Source organism: Benincasa hispida, chromosome 1 (genome assembly GCF_009727055.1).
Source record: "Benincasa hispida cultivar B227 chromosome 1, ASM972705v1, whole genome shotgun sequence".
In the NCBI taxonomy this organism is placed as follows: Eukaryota; Viridiplantae; Streptophyta; class Magnoliopsida; order Cucurbitales; family Cucurbitaceae; genus Benincasa; species Benincasa hispida.
The window spans coordinates 6150773-6170776 of NC_052349.1; the positions used below are offsets into that span (position 1 = coordinate 6150773).

Consider the following 20004-nt stretch of genomic DNA (forward strand, 5'->3'; position numbering starts at 1 on the left):
CCAAGAACTTCGAATATTGGCAGTAGATGGATGATGGTTTTGCAAAGCGATATTGAACGAACTACATGAATTTTGAGCAACTGGGACGACCATTGCGTTTGAGCACACAAGTATCGTATAGACTGAGGGACATTTTTGTAATCTCATATCGACGTAAGCAGAAGGTCAATTTATAGTTTTTATAAAAGTAGGTCAATTAGCCGCCGAAATATTAGGTCATCGGTTCAAATTTCTCCCTAAATTATGCATATAATCATTAACCTTTAAATAATAAGAAAAAAAAACATCCATTCAAACAAGAAAAAAAGAAGTCTCCTTATTTGATTCGAATCCCATCTCTTTCCTCGTTTCTTCCACTGGTCTTCGGATTCCCGCCGCCGGACAGAGGTCCGAACTTCGAAGAAGATGACCGGAGGTTCCGAAAAACGCCGCTGATATAGGAACTCGTCTTACAATACGATTTACCAAGCTAAATTGCTTCAATATTCTCTACTGACCCTGACGTCGGAAATCAATCAATCTAGAGCGATTTCAAATAATCGTGTTTTAGCGTTTAGTAATAGAAGAGACGAACCGTGGGAGACGATTTTGTTCTGCTTCGGAGTCTGATGTTCTTGATCTCATTGTGAATCCTCTTCCCGCCAAAAAGTTTAATCATCCGAAAGTTTATCGGTAGATGTATAATTTTATTCCGTGTCCACAAATCTTCTTTCTCATTGTCTTGTTTCTGCATTGTGTAATTATCTGTTTTTTTTTTTTTTTGTCCTTTTTCTTTATCCTTCTAAGGAAACTAAATTTGTTTTTAGGATTTGAATTATCAATCAATGTTGTGATGGTTCATGGTTAATGGTCTGCAATAGATTTCGAGGACCCTTGGAAAAGCTTACAACAAGTTAATATTCAACTAGGGCATTTTAGGTGTATAGCCAATTGACTCAGACAGTGAGATAATATTTATTGTTGGGGTTTAGTTTAATATGCGTCCTGAAACTCTGCTGAAGATGAATCTGATTGGTTTGAATGCATGTGCTGAATTGTTTAAATTAAATTTATCATAACCTATCCACTTAAATTTTTGGATCAGTTGGTGATTCAATACGATTTCAGAACAGGAGATCATACGTTCAAATCCTTGTAGCAATTTAAGTTTTTGGGTTAATCGGTAATTTAACAACATGAAAGGGACCCTTTGCTAAAGCAGTTTTGGTCCCAAGACTCTGAACTAAAAATGGTTTCAAACGAGCAAACTTTCGATTTGTTTAAGCTATTTGTGGCTGTAAGAGACAAGGGTGGTTATGATGTTGTATCGAGGAAGGATTTGTGGGATTTGGTAGCAGAAGAATCTGGTTTAGGTTCAATTATCTCCTCCACTCTGAAAGTGCTGTACGTTGAGTATTTGAATGTTTTAGAGAGATTGCTGGAAAGGGTTGTCGAGGATAGAGACTCCACAAATAGTTGCAGCAGTAATGGAGATGGTACAGGCTTTGGATTTAATGGCATGTCGCCGGATACTCAATTTTTGAAGAAGAATCGTGATTTGCACGAATCAAATTTTTTGGACTATGATGATATGATTGTGGTTCTGAAGATTGATAGGCACAAGAATATTGCTGGTTGTGAGGAAACTCTTTGCCAGTTAAATACGAGCCAGTGGGACATTTATGACACGAATGACTTGTATGAAGATGAAGACTCTAGCCTGGAATTAGCATCCAATGTGGCTGAGAATTTTGATGATTCTGAGAAATCCCATAGTCGAAACGTTCAAAAGGATGAAAGGGCGTTTGTGGACGGGGTAGAAAGCAATGTCGAGTTCTCTCACGACAGCAGAAAGTGCGATGGTTCTGATAGCAAGGAAGGAGTGATTACAGATTCCATCTCAGTTGAAGAAATTAATATTTGTCATGAGAAAAAGTGTGAATCCATGTCAGGAATGGTAAATTGGATAACAGAAATTGCAAAGAATCCATGTAACCCTGTTATTGGGTTATTACCTAAAAGTTCAAAGTGGAAGTCAAGTGGAAATGAAGAGATCTGGAAGCAAGTTCTGCTGACTCGAGAGGCAATGTTACTGAACGGACATATTAATTCTTATTTTGAACGGTCTGCTCAGCAGGTATATTTCTATGAAAACTCGGTCTTGCGAAAATCATTTACAAGAATATCATTCCATCCTACTTATAATCAAACATTCAGTCTGAAACAATTTTGTAAAAGTGATGTGCTGCATGTATAGTGTTGTGCACTCTCTTACGTATTTAGAAGTGTGAATATAGAATTCAGTGCTCTAGAACTTGTTGGCTGAGCTTTACAAGCACTTGGTTAGTTATATGTGAAAAATTAGCCGTGGAACAACCAACTGTGTAGTCCTTCCTTTCATTGTTTGAAATAATTGTTTGGCACATTTATTTAATGTCTCTTCTGTTTTCTGCATTGGTAGATGTAAAATTTACAATAGAGGCTTATTGTTATGACTCGTGTCATCAACTGAGGCTCTTAGATTTTATGGATAATCTTGTCTACCTGATGCAGCACCATCACATTCTCTGTTTGTGTTTGATTGCAATTAACGTTCTGACTTCTGTGTGACCATGAATATGCTAACGTATGAGATTGAAATACAAAGTTGTAGCAGGTAGCAGCTTAGCAATGCCTAATGTGAATCAAAATACATTTTATCTTGAGACTGCTAGTACGCTGAATCTTTTTTCTGCAATTTAGTATTCTGCATGTTTTGTTGGTATGACAATATGGCTTATGATGCTTGTGTTCTTCAAAGAATGCTTTTTTTATTTTAGTACATTAGATACGGAAATTCAAATTACACCTCTTGGTCGCTAACAAATCCACATGTCAGTTGAGCTATGTTCACTTTGGCTTCTTCAAAGAATGCTTAAAAATAGAAAAGTTGGCTACAGTAACTGATCTCTTTAGTTTGTAGTTATGCACGATAATGTTATTTTAAGCATTCGTCTTGTTATAATATCAGGGCATACATCCAAGCATGTTCGATGATCATCAAGGTTCCAGTTACAATCTAAGACAGAGGACAAAATCCAGTAAAATATTTCCTTGTGGGATGAGTCGTGGTCAAAGTCGTCTACCAAGTATGAAAGACCAACTAGACCAGGAGATTCTTGTAGCAACTGATTCCTGGATGCCAGATTACATGGGAAAATCTGCCTCAAAGCAAATACTTATAGGACCAGAATTTCAAGTTGAAGTACCAGAATGGAGCGGTATAACATCTGAAAGCGACTCTAAGTGGTTGGGGACCCTGGTTTGGCCTTTGGATAAAGAGAACAAAGCATTTCGCCGTAAACATGATCCCATTGGGAAGGGGCGGGACGATTTGTGTAAATGTCAGGTACGTGGTTCCATTGAATGCATTCAATATCATATTTTAAAGAAAAGATACAAAGTTAAGAGGGAAATAGGCTCTGCATTCTATAACTGGAAATTTGATAAAATGGGGGAGGAAGTAAGACTTCGTTGGACAGAGAAAGATGAGCAGAAGTTTAAGGGTGCTGTGAGGTCTAGTTCTGCGTCTTTTAAGCAGTCTTTTCGGACTCGTATTTACAAATATTTCCCTTATAAAAGCAGAGAAGATATACTATGCTACTACTTTAATGTCTTCTTATTGCATCATAGAGGATTTCAGAACAGATTCACTCCAGATAACATTTGCAGTGATGATGAATTGGAATATTTATGTAGGAGGAGAAAGCCTTATTGGTAGGCCCAGCATTGTGAGAGATGGGAATACCAGGAGGAGATTTTGTCTGTTTTTTTCTTTTCTTTTCCTTAGTTTCATATACACATTTGTTCACTTAAGGTTGGACACTGGATTCACTGCAAAATGCAGTCCATAATTTATACATCTGTGAAGTAATAACTGGAAGAGCTTTGTGTAGTTTTGGACATTCCTTTGGTGATTTTTGCTTGCATACATCACCACATTCATAGTTGCAACATTAAATTTCCTTGTTTTTAATAAGGAAAAAAAAAAACCAAAATTGAGTTAGTAAGAAAATATTTTTCTTATTATAGATTATTTGGAATATGACTTGTCTTAGTTGAATGTAAGCTTTTAGTGGCTAAAGCAAGCATAGCTTAGCTGGAGATTTGTGGTTCGAATCTTCCCCTCTCTATTGTACTTAACAAAAATAAAACGACGACAACTTTTAGTGGATTGTTGTGTATAATATTAGCATAGAATTATACTATTCTATGAAAAAAAAAAAAAATCTTTGTGAATGGTTGAGTTTCTTTTCATTTATATATATATTTTTGGGAGGATTTTCAAAAATAGAAAAATAAGAGAAATTATTTATACAAAATAGCAAAATTATAATCTTCTTTAATAAAGACTGATAGAGAGGAATAGAAGTCATCGGTATTTATCACAAATTTTTTTTTTTGTTATTTCTATAAATAGTTTGACATTTTTTTTATCTATAAAAAATTTTCATTCTTTCATTATTATTTATTAATTTATCCGCTTCCCTCATCTAAATCTGAAATAGGAATACTTTGGGTATCAAAGTAGGCTACTAGATCTCCACCGTCCATTCAATTTCTCTTGAAATTCTGGTTTTGAATTTCCATGTGCAACTTTCTTCATTTCCATCTTGAAATTTTCAAGAATTGGATGCTAAAAATATAGCTTTTGGCTAAAAAGCATCTGTTGCACCATTTCATTTATCTCAAAGTTCAACAATATAATGCATTTTTAAATTAATGATAAAAATGGAGTAGATGGGAAAGGATTTTTTAAAATAGGTGAGAATGAAAAGTATCGACAAAAATAGGGTAGTTTTTGGGAAGGGAAATCGTGTAACTCGTACACGATTAGGCTTTAATCCAATCAGCATCACGTCAGCACACTTGTGGATCAGGTTCACAATCCGGTCCACAATTTCTTTTTTTTTAATCAATTTAACCATTTTTTTTTCTAATTTTTAACTAACAAATTCCTTCATTACAAAAAATTGTGACTTCACTAAGTAGTACATCTCTCTACAAATAAATAAATAAATAAAAAGATCCCATGATACTAAAGAAGATTTACAATAGATTTACAATTAGGTCTTTAATTTGAATATAGAAGTTTACATGAAATTTAAATACGACCCCCTGGCCCTTACCCCACATGGGGTCGTCTTCGTGTGCCTCTAAATTAGCTTCGCCCTATTGTCGTTGTCGTATACGACGAATACGTCTTCGATCAGTGTCAACAATATTGAGTCGTCTTGTTTGTTGAACAATAGTTTCTATGTTGATCAATGTTTGGTCATACATTGAACCCAACTTTGGTAAATTGTGTTGTACTGAATATTGTTGTACTTCTTCGATAAAATTATTCTGTACGATGAAAAAATTAATATTAAACAATATTCATATCATATATTTGGGAAATATCTGATTTTAAATCTCTTACCATGCAGTAATAGTAAGCGTCGGTAGGTGTGATAAATAGCCTCGTGATTGAATCGTACCAGGAAAAGTAGTCATCTAATACAGCTAGTCCATTTGTTATTTCTCCTTGTGCACAACAGTCATGTCGTGCATGCTAATAGGATATATATTCCACATGAATTCGACGCCAGTCTTGGTCGTGCTTACCTCTCAAATCAATCTGGTATAGTGTTAGGAGTGTAGCACAACGAAGGTACTGTTTGTCGCAGACCGAACTGTCTCAACACACGATCTGAATGATGTTACTCTACTATATGGAAGCATATAAGAGGGCTAACGGTCAACCAGGTATCTTGACCATCACAACAGCAATCATTTAGTGATGACCAAATATCTTGCGTGAATAGTGTCCATTAATCTCACAAAAAAAAAAAAAAGAAGATAATTATACACCCAAAATGTTTTAAATATTCATTTATATATGTATTTGTTACCTGATTGTGCATCAGTCTATCAAATATTTTTCAGTATACTAGCAACATATTTGCTGACTGTTCAGAGACAGCTAATACACCACTCCATCAAAAATTGTAAAAAAAAATACAATTAATTTTTATTCTTACACAAAATGATAACGGAACAAAAAAAAGGAAATAATACATGCACTAAGTGGACGATGACCTGGGGCCTATAACTAGACTTGTGGTACTATAATTTGAAATCTATCATATAAGCCCATACCTGTAATAGTATCAGTGGCCCCGCTATTTCCAACGCTTGTGCATTGGTAGCCCGACAAAGTTCTCTATAAAGTCATGCAATACAGGCACCACCCCACAAGTACGTATAAGTATGCTCGAAATCAGATAGTAGACGGAGAAACATAAGATGTACTAGAGTGTTCGACTTGTCAACAAACAAAAATCCTCCAATAAGCTGCATAATGTATGCTCGTGTACTTACAACCGCTGATGTTGTCGGCATCGGGAGGTAATTCTGGAAATTGGGATGCTAACCACGGGATACTCAATCTTGAGTCTTTCAGATCATCTGGTAGAACGCCCAAGAGCTCGTCACAAATNGGGATACTCAATCTTGAGTCTTTCAGATCATCTGGTAGAACGCCCAAGAGCTCGTCACAAATAGTTTTCCAATTATACTGTAATGAACCTGTCAAAGGTTCTCCGTCCACTCGTATCCCAAACTGAATGGCAACATTCTGCAACGTAATCGTACATTCCCCACAAGGTAGGTGAAACGTGTGGGTTTCTAGTCTCCAACGTTCAACTAAAGCAATAATGAGGTGTCTATCAAGTTGGATAAACTTCATATGTGCAACCCAAGAAAACCAGCCGGTTCAACGTAGGGAATAATACGTGCATCAAATGAGATAGTATGTTGTGCAGATGTCTCCCTTCTCCGACAACCCAAAACTACTGTAGAAGAACTATCTCATATCGATTGTGAACAATGGGTATTTTGTTGATATAGTTGTAGAGGATTAGAAGGACCAGACTTCATTACCTAAGAAGTTCAAATTACATTACATAACAAAATTTATTTCTTAAGAATGAATTAGATAAAATAAATTCATTACATAAAAGAATATGATTACATAAAAAAAATACAAGTACATAAAATATACAATTACATAAAAAAATACAATTACATAAAAAATACAATTACATTAAAAGTACAAGTACATAAAAAAAATACAAGTACATAAAAAATACCATTACATAAGAAATTTAATGGGTCGAAGAGAAAGCACCTAATGTACGTTGTGAACAAGTACGCTTATTATGTCTTTCTCCCTTGCAAATTGTACATCGAACTTTTTGGCTTGTCTTTCACCAATCCATTTTAATATAAATGCACGTACTTTTTGGCCGATCATATTCTCTTAGTAAATCTGCATTTGGACGAACTTCTATAAATGATAATTCTGGCCAATAATCTGGGTATTGTATTGGATGGAAGCGACCTTCATAACATCGCTTGAAATGGCACAATTTGTAGCATTCATCAATAAGAGGTATGTATGTCAAACGCATGTAATTACAAACTGCAATTACATGAGAGCATGAAATATGGAATGATTGTCACTTATTACAAGAACAAGTTCCTTCTTTCAAACTCAAAACTTGTGTGTTGTCCTTTATAGGGAGAAATCATACTTATGTCAGTTTGTACTTCAAAACTTTGAGTTTTCCTATCAATAGATGTCACTGTGTGTGCAGATGCTCGTTTTTTCCACCTCTTAAGCTTTCTCATGGCATATTCTATGTACATGTCCCCACAGTCGAGTGCTTCACCAATCTCTTATCTTCGACGTACAAAATACAGTATTATGCGATAGAATGTTAGTCTAGCCAAAGAAGTAATTGGTAACATTCTGGCATCTTTGAAAACACCATTCATACATTCAACTGCATTGCTTGCCATCCACCCATAGCGGTGCCCACCATCATGTGATTGGGTCCATTTTTTCAAGACGGGTTCAATTGTTTCAACTCTTTCATGCACTAAATGAATTTGCGCCTTTGGTTTTGACTTCCTGCCTTAAACACCAAATCTTTTAGTTGCTTTAATATCGATGGTACGCTCTATGTTCACTCCAACCAATTTTCTCATTATTAATTGTAGCAAGAATGCCCTTATGTCTATCAGAAATTAAACAAATACCATCTCGTTGGGTAACATATTCACGCAATACCCACAAAAATCATGACCAATTGGACGAATTTTCACCTTCAACAATAGCAAAAGCAAGGGAAAATATATGCCTGTTTGCATCAATAGATAAGGCGGTCAATAATTTCCTCTTAAATATTTGAACCCTTATCTTGTAGGACTGAAGGACCAGAAAACTCGACCAGAAATAGTCGTACCTGACACATCAGACGAAGGAAATACCAATCCAATCGTGTTCCTGGATTGTAATTAACAAGAGCACTCAACCAATACGGAAGCTCTGAATATGATTTCTCCTGGTGATAACAATCAATGTTTTTCTCTTGGCTTGTCACACCTGACTATAATTAACATTATAGCCATATTGTTTTTTAATTGCTTCTTGGAGTAGGGCCACAGGTATCCCGGGCTCAGCTTTAACCAAATTTTGGATTTCGATACTCATAAAATTTGAATCAAGTTGTGAATGATCATGTGTCAGTTATGAATACAAACATGAGTGCTCCCTTCAAGTTTGGTGATTTGAACATCCCATGAGTTTTATACCGACATGCCTGTAACCTCCAATCACAACCATCATTCCACTATTTGCATCTCACATACCAAACATCTTAATTTGATTCCACTACAATAATCTTATAGTGTTCTATCACACAATATTTTTCTATACCAAATTGTAAATCTTCTTTAGTATAAATAATATTCCTTTCTGTTTTAAACTAGAATTATCTACACATAATATACTCCTTTCCTCCAAAGTTGACCATCGTTCACATGTTGAATTAGTAATTTCTCAATCTATTTAGGTGAACATATCCGGTATCAACTCAAGATCATGTTCCTCACTTCTATCGTTTCCAAATAATTCATAAGTTCAACATCAATATCACTATCTCCATCATTTTTAGATTCAAGAATGACTAAATCTTCAAGATGCATCGACATATTTATTCAAATTTTTTTAACTATTATAGTTGACAAAAAAAAATATATTAATACGACAAAAAAAATGTTTCTTCTTTTTTCTTAAATCAACCCAACAAAATCACCCAAAAAAATAGCCTAACGAAATCTATAAAGTATAGATTATAAAAATTCAACCGTCCAATTACAAAAAAAATAAATAAATAATCAACCCAAATCTAAGATCTATAAAATATACATTTAAATCCACCCAAATAAAAACAAAATAGTATATCCATGAATCATACATTTAAATAAGCCCAAATTAAAATCAAGCGATAAATCTATGAAACAATCTTTATTTTTATGAACAAATTCATATATTAGAAAAAAAATTTACCTAAGGCGGACGGTGACAAAGATTGAAGACGACAAGTGGTAGATCGACTCACAATGGCAGCAACAACATGATCGAAGACAGTGGACGGCGACGGAGTTGGTGACCGACAATAGTGAGGAGGAAGAAAGGGAGAAAGGTTTCGGATGGGAGGAAGAGGAAGGGGCCACAAATGGTTTAAGGGATCACTAAGTCGTGTACCCAGTACACAACTTAGGGTAATCATGGATCCTATCCACGATTACCTGGTCAACACTGCATGACTGTCCATGTGGCAGTCTGCACGTGCCAGGTCCCAAGTAGTCGTGTACCGGATACACAAGGTAATCATGTATCGGGTACACGATTTAAACACCTATTTTTGTCAATAGTCTCCACCCAAACATATTTTTGTTAATAATTATTAAAATAATATTATTTTAAAATATTAAAAAAAAAAAAAAAAAAAAAAAAAAAAAAAAAACCTCTCACCTACCCTACCCATAAAGCCTTCTTTATGGAGATTTTTTTTTTCTAGTAAGTTTAGTATCCAAACTTTCAAGTTTTGTCTCTATTTGATCCAATTTTTAATAAATATCTAGAAAGTTCTTGAATTTGTGCATTGTTTAATAGTTTATCAACTTTTATTTTTTGTGAAATAGGTTCTGGCATGTAATATCAATAGATATATTTATGGGAGATTTTCAAAAAATAGAAAAATATGAGAAACTATTTACAACAAAATAGCAAAATTTTAATTTATTTGGTAGAGATTGATTGAGATTGATAAATAGAGACGAATAGAAATCTATCAGTGTTTATCAATGTTTTTTTTTTTTTTGTTATTTCTGTATAGTAATAGTCTGACATTTTTTTTCTATTTGTGAAAATTTTCCTATATCTCTAATGGGACATTGAATTTTCAATTCTTTTGTCCCATACGTTCTTGAATTTTATAAAATGTTGAATATATCATGGATCTATTGGATAAAAAAATATGAAAGCTTAAGAAATTATTAAATACTTTTTAAAGTTGGAAGACTTATTGGACACAAAATTGAAAGTTTGATATTTTTTTTCTAACATTTTTAAAGCCAATGTAATGAGAGCCTGAAAATAGGTTGCAATATTTGAATTATTTTTTAAAATTGTCTTTCTATTCATTTAGTTTCATTTTATTAGTCCTCAATAAAAAATAAAATAAATAAGTATTTCAAATTAACAGCTCAAAAATTGACTTTTTATTTTACTTCGTAAGAATTAACAAAAGAAAAAGAAAAAAAAAAGAGGAATTTTAATCAATTCTTGTCCGTTGCTTAAAAGTTATTCGATGTATTTGGTTCGGTTAACTCATCTTGTAGATGAAAATCTCTCAATCGATTCCATCACAAATGATTTAAAACTTAGATTGAACTCAATTGTTTAGAACATTACCAGGGTTGGCAACGAGACTGGATGGGACGGGGGGACTCCCTGTCCCCATCCTTTGGATATTTCCCCCCAACCCCGCCAATTGAAGGGGGGACGGAAATGGAGATTCCCATCAAGGAAACGGGTCCCCGAGGGGACCCATCCCCGACTTTTTATATATATATATTATATATTATATAATATATATATTATTTATTTATTTATTTATTTGTAAATGTATATATAATAAAAAAAATTAATCGGGACGGGATGGGGCGAGGATACCTTTCTAGTCCCCGACGAGACCCAGTTCAGTCCTCGATTTAACCCCATCCCCAGTCAAATTGGTTGATTCTCCCTCCCGATCGGGATGGGAATATGTGGGAATTTTTGCCAAACCCTAACATTTATTGTCCTTTTAAAAATCAGATGTTCATAAATTTTTGTCAATTTAACATAAAAAGCAAACTCTACATGAAAAAAAAAATAAAATCTTAATGCTTTCTCAACTACTTTAAAACTATTTTTCCACACATTTGATAAAGAAAATTTTGGCATTGATTATTTAACGTTTGGATGCAAAAATGTATTATCATCATCAAATATTAGGAGTGTTTCAAAAAATAAGATTGATCTTGACAAAACGATCAATCCAACAATCTGTATGGTTTGGGTCGGGTTATCAAACTCACCTGGGTTGGGTTTGAGTTCAAAATAAAATGAAAATTTATGCGGTTGAGTTGGTTCAATGGGTTTAACCTAATTATAACTCAAACCAAACTTGAACCAACCCGAATTTATTATTTAAAATTTTAAAATATATATTTTTGTTACTTATAACACAATTATTTATATATATACTGATTTTAATTTTATTTAATTCTAATTTTTAATAATTTATTCTTCAACAACTCTTAAAAGTAGTTTTTTTGCACTTTAGAAAAAAAAAATTTCACTATATAAATTGAAATTGAGTTATTAATCTTAATTCAATATATGAAAATAATTAAATTAGATTTTTACATATTTACTTTTGTTTCTTTTTAGAACAAAATTTTAAATAAATGATTCGATTTACTCAAACCAATTGAATTGAGTTGGGTTCATTTTTTTAATAAGGATTATTTGGATTGAAACAATGTGAATAATTGAGTTGGATCTAAAAAGTCTTTCAACTCAATCCAGTCCAACCCATGAACACCGCTATATAAATGACAAATTTTTGCATTATAAAGTATTTTGAAAATTACATATAAATGTAAGCACACACGTGATGGTGATAACAAATACTAACGGTGTGTTTTACACTAATCATCTCATTGAAATATTTTATTAAGAATAGTTAAATGAATATTAGGAACATTAGTGCTATGTTTTTAATGATAAAAAATGTGTATCAAATATATATTGCTGATATATAATTTATGATATAAATGACACATTTTAGGTTTTTCTAAAAGAAAATTTAACAAGTTAAATTACGAATTTAATAATTCATGCCTCATTTAGTAATCATTTTGTTTTTAAAAATTAAGTTTATAGACACTCTAAAATTCTTCCTTCGTTGTCTACTTTTCACCAATGATTTAAAAAATCAAACTAAATTTTGAGAACTAAAAAAAGTATCTTTCAAAAAGTTGTTTTTTTTAAAAAAAAAATTGGTTAAGAATTCAACCATTGTAATTAAGAAATATGCAAATCATTGTAAGAAATGTGGATGATATATGGTTAATTTTTAAAAACAAAAATAAAAAACCAAATGATTACTAAATGAGACTTCAACTTTTAATTTTATATTCAATAGATCTCTAAACTTTTAACGATGTCTATCAAAAGGAAAATATAGAATTTGATAGGAAAAAAATCTATGTTATGTCAACCGTATTTAATTAGATAAGTTTATTTTCGACTATAGAGGATCAAATCTTTGTTGAATAAACAAAGCATTATATTTTCATCATACCTTTTAAAACAATCATATTGCCATAATAAGTTTATGGATTAAATACTACTTTGGTTCTGCTTTTGACATTAGTTCATTTTAATTATTGTATTTTTAAATGTTTATTTTGATCTTGCACTTTTAACTTTTGTTTATTTTTAGAAAAATATATTTGTAGTCTCTAAGTTTTAGATTTAGTTTCTATTTAGTCTTTAAATTTCAAAATGTTACACATTACATTTAGTCTTTTAAGTTTTGAGTCTTCCTTTAATTTAGTCCTTAAATTTCAAAATACTACAATTTACTCTTGACATTTGAGTTTTGCTTCAATTTGGTTTATATGTTTCAAATTTTACATTTTTTAATATCGATTTTTCACTAAATAATAACTTTCCATCTTTAGAGTTAAGTTAATAAATTAAACATCGTTAGAATTATAATTAATTAAATTCATTATTTTTATCACTTTTAAAATTAAATTTAAAATTTCACTTCATAATTATTTTTAATTAATTAATAGAAATTGATGTCAATAATTGGAAGTTAGTATTTAATAAAAAAAAATTGAAGTTAAAAATGTAAAATCTTGAAACCCAATGACCAACTTGAAATAAAATTCAAATCTCAATGATAAAGTTGTAACATTTTGAAACTTATGAACTAAATTGAAACAAAACCCAAAATTTAAGGATTAAATATATAACATTTGAAAATTTAGGGATCAAATAGAAACTAAAGCCAAAACCTAATGATAAAAACTTACTATTTCATCATGATCTTGGTACTTTTAAAATCTAGTACTATGAAACCTTCATCATGATCCTTGAATTTTTTTTAAAAAAGTGATCATTTTGAATCCTTCATTTTTATTTTTATTTTATTTAGAGTGAAATAATTTATTTTTTAAATTACAGAAAAAACTAAAAGTTAATAATCTAAATAAACATTCTAAAAGTAGGATAATCAAATTGAAATAAAGTAGAAGGTATGAATATTAAAATAAACATTTTAAGAATACATGGTTCAAAAGAACCAAAATCAAACCCTACTAGACTAAAGTAAGCATTTAAATCTAAATTTATTTGTTCCATCGTATCTAATGGAACTTCACGACAAAACTAATTATATTTTTATAGGAAAGATTCAATCATTTCCAGAACAATGAATGAATGAATGAATACATAATATAGTGATTTAAGATCAGTTTTTGGCATATGATTACTCAATGTAGATCGAATCTTTCGAAGATAAATACCAAATTAGAGAGGAAGAAGAATCTATAAAGAAATTGAATATTTCTAAGGCTTGAGGCCAAGATTGGAGTGGGTATATATAATGACTGAGGAAGAATCTTGAAAGTACATTTCAATATTGCTCCATATTATTGTAAGCAATCACAAGGGTTCCCAATTGAAAATTCTCTCTCTCTCTCCTCTTTCTCTAGATTTCTCCTTGTTTCACTGCTTCATGTCTGAAGAGCCCTTGTAGCTTTTTCTCTTTCATTTCAAATTTCAAAGTGAAAATTTCCCATTTCTCTGTATTCAATCGACCCACCAAAGAAAAGAAAGAAACCATGTCTTCTCCAAGCAAACGCCGAGAGATGGACTTGATGAAACTGTTAATTCTCTAACAATAACCTCATTCCATTATGTTATTGATTCTTTTTTTGTACTTTTTTGTTTTGGGATTTGTTGACTTTGTTCTTTGAAATCTTTTGTTTGATGGGTGTTTTGGGTTTGACAGGATGATGAGTGATTACAAGGTGGAGATGATTAATGATGGGATGCAAGAGTTTTATGTAGATTTTCATGGACCCAGTGAAAGTAAATCTTCAAATCTTTGTTCTAAAAAGTTTTATTTAAACTTTCTTTTTTTGCTTGTTTCTTTATAAGTTTGGATCTCTCTGCTGCTTGTGTTTCCTCTATTTAGTGGTACCTTGTTGAAATCTGGATTTGATCTACTTGTTTTCACCTCAAAATCAGCAATTATATGGTCCTATCATTTCCTTTTGAGTGTTATGTTCACTTGTTTTTTAACATAAGAAGTTGTTTCTTGTCCCCCTTTTAGTTGCTTTAAGTTGATTGTGATCTAAATAATGTGAGAATCCCTTTTGTTTCTTCTTTGTGAACCTGTGTTCATAGTAGTAACAGATCGTTCAAAGTAATTTGAGGGACCTAACTTTTCCCATGTTCTTGGAGAATGCAAGGAAATTGATAAAGAAAAGTCACAATGTGATGAGTTTCTGGCAGGTCCTTATCATGGAGGCGTATGGAGGATAAGAGTCGAACTTCCGGACGTATACCCCTATAAATCTCCTTCAATAGGATTTGTTAACAAAATTTATCACCCCAATGTTGATGAGATGTGAGTTCAATATGTGTTCTTAACTTGAAATGAGTTGTAGGTTGTAGGTTTTATGCTCTGACTATAATGGTTTCCTGGTTGGTCTTCAATTCAGGTCTGGATCGGTTTGTTTAGACGTTATTAATCAAACTTGGAGTCCCATGTTTGGTAGGCAAACTTGTGTGTTTGTTATTTGTTTATTTTCATCCCACATTTTTCAGAATGATCATACATCTTTATATGCAATTACTTTCAGATCTGGTAAATGTTTTTGAAGTGTTCCTACCGCAACTTCTTTTGTATCCCAATCCGTCAGATCCTTTGAATGGAGAGGCTGCAGCCTTGATGATGCGTGACCGAGTTGCTTATGAACAAAGAGTAAAAGGTAATGATTTTCTCAATGTTTTCTCTAAGAAATGAATCTATTGTAAGCGGTAAGCGAGCTTTACAAATGATATTCTTGTTGTGTGCTGTCCATGACTATGCATTTATTTGGAAGTTGTGTGCCAAAAGTTTAAAACAAATTACCTAGGTTTATTGGTGTGTATTGTACAGGAATATTACTCTTGTGCTGTAATTTAACATCTTTGAGAAACATCATATTTGGAGAAATTTAGTTCCCCACCCCCTCTTTTTTCTTTGGAAATGCTGTTCTGTAAATTTGTAGAAATTCTGACAGGTTCATGTGATGCATGAAAACATTGCCAGAAAATAAAGAGAAAGTTATACATTTGCTGATTATCTTTAGTGATTACTTCAAATTGACTAAAAATTCAAATACCCGATGTACCCTTGCAGACATCCAATATAATTGAAACAATATAGTGAAGATTAGCATGACCCCTATGTAAGGATGACACGCTTAAATCAAGTGCTCGGCATCTTTTCAAGTGGATTACTATTAACTTGGAAAAGCTGCTTTTGGTTCCATTGGAATTTTATTATCAACTCGATCTTCTTCCATTACTGCAAGACATTCTTTGGCTTGGCTTCACCTTTATACATTTTGGGATAGGATACTTGTGTCTATGATGTTTGTTCTCCTATCCTACTAGCTGCCATTACTATGGGCGGTCCCTAGGCTCATGACTACTCTCAAGAAGTGCTTGATTGTCATTTCATGGTATCTTTCTTCCATGATCGTTTGAATACTTGGGGAGAGAATGAAAGGTAAAGACTTTTCTCAATGGGCCATTGCATTATCTTGTTGACAATTACAAAGGATGAAAGGAGAAAGACAAAGGAGTTACTCTCTTGGTAAAAAGACTTTCCAATTGATTGAGAAATTCTCTTGATAAAAGCTCTGAGTGGACAAGCAAAAGAAACTTAGATGACAACCTGATCTTCCCTTCTAACCAAATACCCTACCACATAGCTATTTGTCATTCACGTTACTTGATTCTGCTTGGTGTCGGGAGATCGAAACATGGTGTTGAGGTGAGGATATGTGTTATTCAAAAGAGAAAAAGGATATGATAATGATATTTGCCTTGTTTATGGTATCGCTGCTAGTCTACCACCGCCAGGCAGTGGTACTATCTTCGGCAGTGGCAGCATAATACGTGAATCGTAGAGTAGTGCGACGACAGTGATTGTTTTGGAGTAAGTTCCTTCACCAGAATTGGGTGAAATCTTTTTGTATCCTAGATTTTCAGGCTTTTGTTTTTCTGATCTGAGAGATCTTTTTTTATTCTGATGTGTGATAGTAATTAGATAGTTTCCGAGTCGAGTTGGATTACTCTTGCAGAAGAGTTGGTTCGAGGGGAAATGAAACATGTCCGTGCAGTCATTTCTTTGATGAAATCCTTATTGATCTTCTTTGTTGCTTTTTCACCTTGTGAACTTCATTGAACATGGCCATTGTAGCAATTCTTCCATCTCATCTTTTACAGAATACTGTGAAAGATATGCAAAGCCAGAAGACACAGTAGCTGCACCCGACGAATCAAGCGACGACGAAGAACTAAGTGAAGATGAATCTGACTCTGGCGATGAGCAAGTCGTGGGACAAGCGGACCTGTAAGGGTTCATTTCGAGTGTCTTTCACTGTACAAAGTGTCTCTGCTTGAATACTTTCTTCTGTTCTATCATGTATATATTTATTGGGGAAAAAAAGAAAAGAAAAAAGAGATGCTGGTTTATTGTTGCAATTACTCTATTGGCTATTGCTGGAAGATTATGTTAAGACTTTGTAATACTAATCTGGCTTTGCTTTGTTGAGATGATCAAATGTAACCATAAACTACTTCTACAATTGGAAATTGAAATCATTGTCTAAAATAACATATCCTAACACATTTGGCCTCGTTTGGTAACGATTTCGTTTTGGTTTTGATTTTGGTTTTTGAATCTCAATCCTATTTCTCTCTATTTTTTACCATGATTTACATCTTTCTTAGCCAAATTTAAAAAATAAAAGTAAATTTTTAAAAACTATTTTTTTAGTTTTCGAAATTTGGCTTAGTTTTTTAAACTATTAATAAAAAGTAAATAATAAATGAATAAATTTGAAGGTAGAAGTAGTATCTATAGGTGTAAGTTTTAAAAACAAAAAAAAAAAAAAAAATAGTTATCATTATTTGTTAAGTATAAGAGAAATAGTTGCCATCAAAATACAATATTGTTAAAAAAAAATAGATGTATTAAATTAATCAATTCAAAAAATTATGATGTACAATTTTGGAGTGTGAAAAATATACTAGATATATGGAAGAAAATTTGTGTTAAATGATAAAATTCCTTAAAATATTTTCAAATATAATAAAATATCACAGTTTGTCAGTGATAGTCTATCAGTGTCTATCCCTGATAGACTGATATTTTGCTATATTTGTAAATATTTGTTTGTTCATTTTTCTATATTTGAAAATAATCTTATATCGAATAAATAAATTGAAAATGGGTTAAAATTCACATCTACTTTAATTTAAAATATCATTTTGGTCCTTATACTTTGAAGTTTGTTCAATTTTAGTCTCAATACTTTCAAAAATCCAATTTAGTCTATGTGTTTTCAATAAATCTTAAATTTAGTCCCTACTACTAGTTTACTTTGGAGTTTTATTTTTTATTAGCATTTTTACTATAAATTTTGAAAACATATCTACATATTGTGTTTCTTCTTTACATAAAAATTATTGTGATTATTTAACCAATTTTGATATAAAAAAAAATCATTTTGAGGGACTAAATTTAAGATGCTAAAATTAAATAAATTTTAAAGTACATGACCAAATCGGTATTTTAATCTTTATTTGACTACTTTAAAACAGATTTTAAAAACAATATCAATGAATATGTATTTTCAAAAAGTGATTTCAATGGATTTAGTCATAATCAACTTTACCAAACATACAAATAAAAAAGCGACTAAGATTTTTCCTCGATCACTTTTACCAAACATAAAAATAAAAAAGCAACTAAAAAGCTATTAAGATTCTTCCTCAATGTTTTTACCAAACATAAAAATCAATGGTTGTTTTTTGTTGTACAAACAAAGTCAAGTTGTAATGATCTTTGAACCAAGAATCAATGAACAAGACAGAGAACATTTTGTAGTAAAGACTTATTTGAAGTTGGAGCTTTGCTCAAAAAAGAGTTTCAAGTCAAGTTGTACAGCCTCCTGCAGGCTGCACTCAATGAAAATTTGATACTTATAATTATTTTTTTATTTTTTATTTTTTATTTCTGTTATTTTTTATTTTTTATTTTTTATTTTTATTTTTATTTTTATTTTTTTTGTGGGTAAAGAAAGTGATTGCACTAAGTATTGCTCTTTTTCAATTACACAAAGGAAGATTCCAATAGTTACCCGCGTCTTTTTATAAAAGACCATTACGGCCACCAATCCAAATAATAATCCATGTACTTCAAAGAAGGTTAAATAAGATTTTTAATCCGTGAACTTTCGTAAAACTAAAAATTTAGTCCATGATCTTTAGTTAACGATTTAGTCATATATTTTCAAATTTTGTAACAATTTAGTTCTAGAATTTTAATACGTAACAATCTAGCCTTGTACTTCATAATTTAGAAATCGTCAGAAATAGCACGTTTAGGTTTTCACTTTACAAAACTAGCACGTTTTTTTTAAGACTCGTAAAGGTAGTTTTTCTCGGTCCATCTCGAGCAAAATCGACCACTGAGAATTAGTTAAGAAATCATTTTTTCTAAGTCATTGATTGTTTTGGGCCTTCTCGACACATCTCGCCTGATTACACATCGAGATTTGCTATTTTTTAAGTACTACTCATTATTTTCAAATTTTCTCTTAATTTGGTTATGTTTACTAAATATTATATCAAATTATTTACGTAATTTTTCAAATCTTTAGCTTCTCACAATTATATGAATTTCCAAAATTACAAGTGGATTTTCCAATTAGCAAAATAGATTTTCCAAATTGATTCAACATTTTTAAATTTTGTGAAAGATGAAATTTTCGAAAAATTAGGTAAGATTTGGGAAAGACTTAAGACATGTACTGAATCTCGGTGTTAATCATACTCGAGATTCTATCAAAAAAACTCAAATATATCAATTTCGGTGTTAATTATGTCCGAGATTTCACTGAAAGCTCAAATATATATAATCTTGGTAGATTAACAACGAGATGTATAAAAACTCGATGTATAATCTTGCGAGATGTACCGAGAAAAAGCCCAAATAATCGATAAGTTGAAAAAAAATTGATTTGTAACTAAAATCTTATGGTCAATCTCGTCCGAGATGGACCGAGAAAACTATTTTTACAAGTTTTCAAAAAAAAATGTTAGCTTTATAAGGTAAAAACTTAAACGTATTATTTTTTACAATTCACTCATAATTTGTATGACTTATTACCCTATCGTGGAAATTTTTGTAAGATCTAACTACAAAAAAGTATAAAGGTTGATCAGTAAACAAATTCGAGATCAAA

General features: G+C 31.8%; 2 protein-coding genes and 1 non-coding gene across 8 annotated transcripts; all 3 read left to right on the plus strand.

The window, feature by feature from the left end:
- Positions 1-291: 291 nt before the first annotated feature.
- On the plus strand, positions 292-4049 carry LOC120070946 (AT-rich interactive domain-containing protein 1-like). Of its 2 annotated transcripts, none has more exons than XM_039022877.1 (3): positions 292-678; positions 807-2116; positions 2990-4049. In XM_039022877.1, exons 2-3 carry the CDS (start codon positions 1229-1231, stop codon positions 3737-3739), a joined length of 1638 nt encoding a protein of 545 aa, XP_038878805.1. In that variant the 5' UTR covers positions 292-678; positions 807-1228; the 3' UTR covers positions 3740-4049. The 2 variants fall into 2 exon arrangements, with proteins under 2 accessions (XP_038878805.1, XP_038878812.1); XM_039022884.1 differs by having other exon boundaries at positions 1085-2116.
- Positions 4050-13974: 9925 nt separating this feature from the next.
- LOC120068512 (ubiquitin-conjugating enzyme E2-23 kDa-like) lies at positions 13975-17381 on the plus strand. 5 transcript variants are annotated; one of them, XM_039020344.1, is made up of 6 exons: positions 13975-14360; positions 14487-14566; positions 14942-15107; positions 15202-15254; positions 15343-15471; positions 15885-17381. In XM_039020344.1, the coding sequence occupies exons 1-6, from the start codon at positions 14317-14319 to the stop codon at positions 15899-15901; spliced, it is 489 nt and encodes a 162-aa protein (XP_038876272.1). In that variant the 5' UTR covers positions 13975-14316; the 3' UTR covers positions 15902-17381. The 5 variants fall into 5 exon arrangements, with proteins under 5 accessions (XP_038876272.1, XP_038876246.1, XP_038876263.1 ...); XM_039020318.1 differs by having other exon boundaries at positions 13977-14129; positions 16979-17381; XM_039020335.1 differs by having other exon boundaries at positions 13982-14129; positions 14993-15107; positions 16979-17381.
- On the plus strand, positions 15873-15974 carry LOC120070446. Its single transcript, XR_005479942.1, has one exon. It is a non-coding gene; the product is annotated as a U6 spliceosomal RNA (small nuclear RNA).
- Positions 17382-20004: the final 2623 nt, after the last annotated feature.

Coding starts and splice junctions, on each gene's coding strand:
- LOC120070946 (XM_039022877.1), top strand. CDS start 1,229: ATGGTTTCAAACGAGCAAACTTTCGATTTGTTTAAGCTATTTGTGGCT. Junction 2,117..2,989: donor TTGAACGGTCTGCTCAGCAG/GTATATTTCTAT, acceptor TTATAATATCAG/GGCATACATCCAAGCATGTT.
- LOC120068512 (XM_039020312.1), top strand. CDS start 14,317: ATGTCTTCTCCAAGCAAACGCCGAGAGATGGACTTGATGAAACT. Junction 14,361..14,486: donor GAGATGGACTTGATGAAACT/GTTAATTCTCTA, acceptor TGGGTTTGACAG/GATGATGAGTGATTACAAGG. Junction 14,567..14,941: donor TTTTCATGGACCCAGTGAAA/GTAAATCTTCAA, acceptor ATGTTCTTGGAG/AATGCAAGGAAATTGATAAA.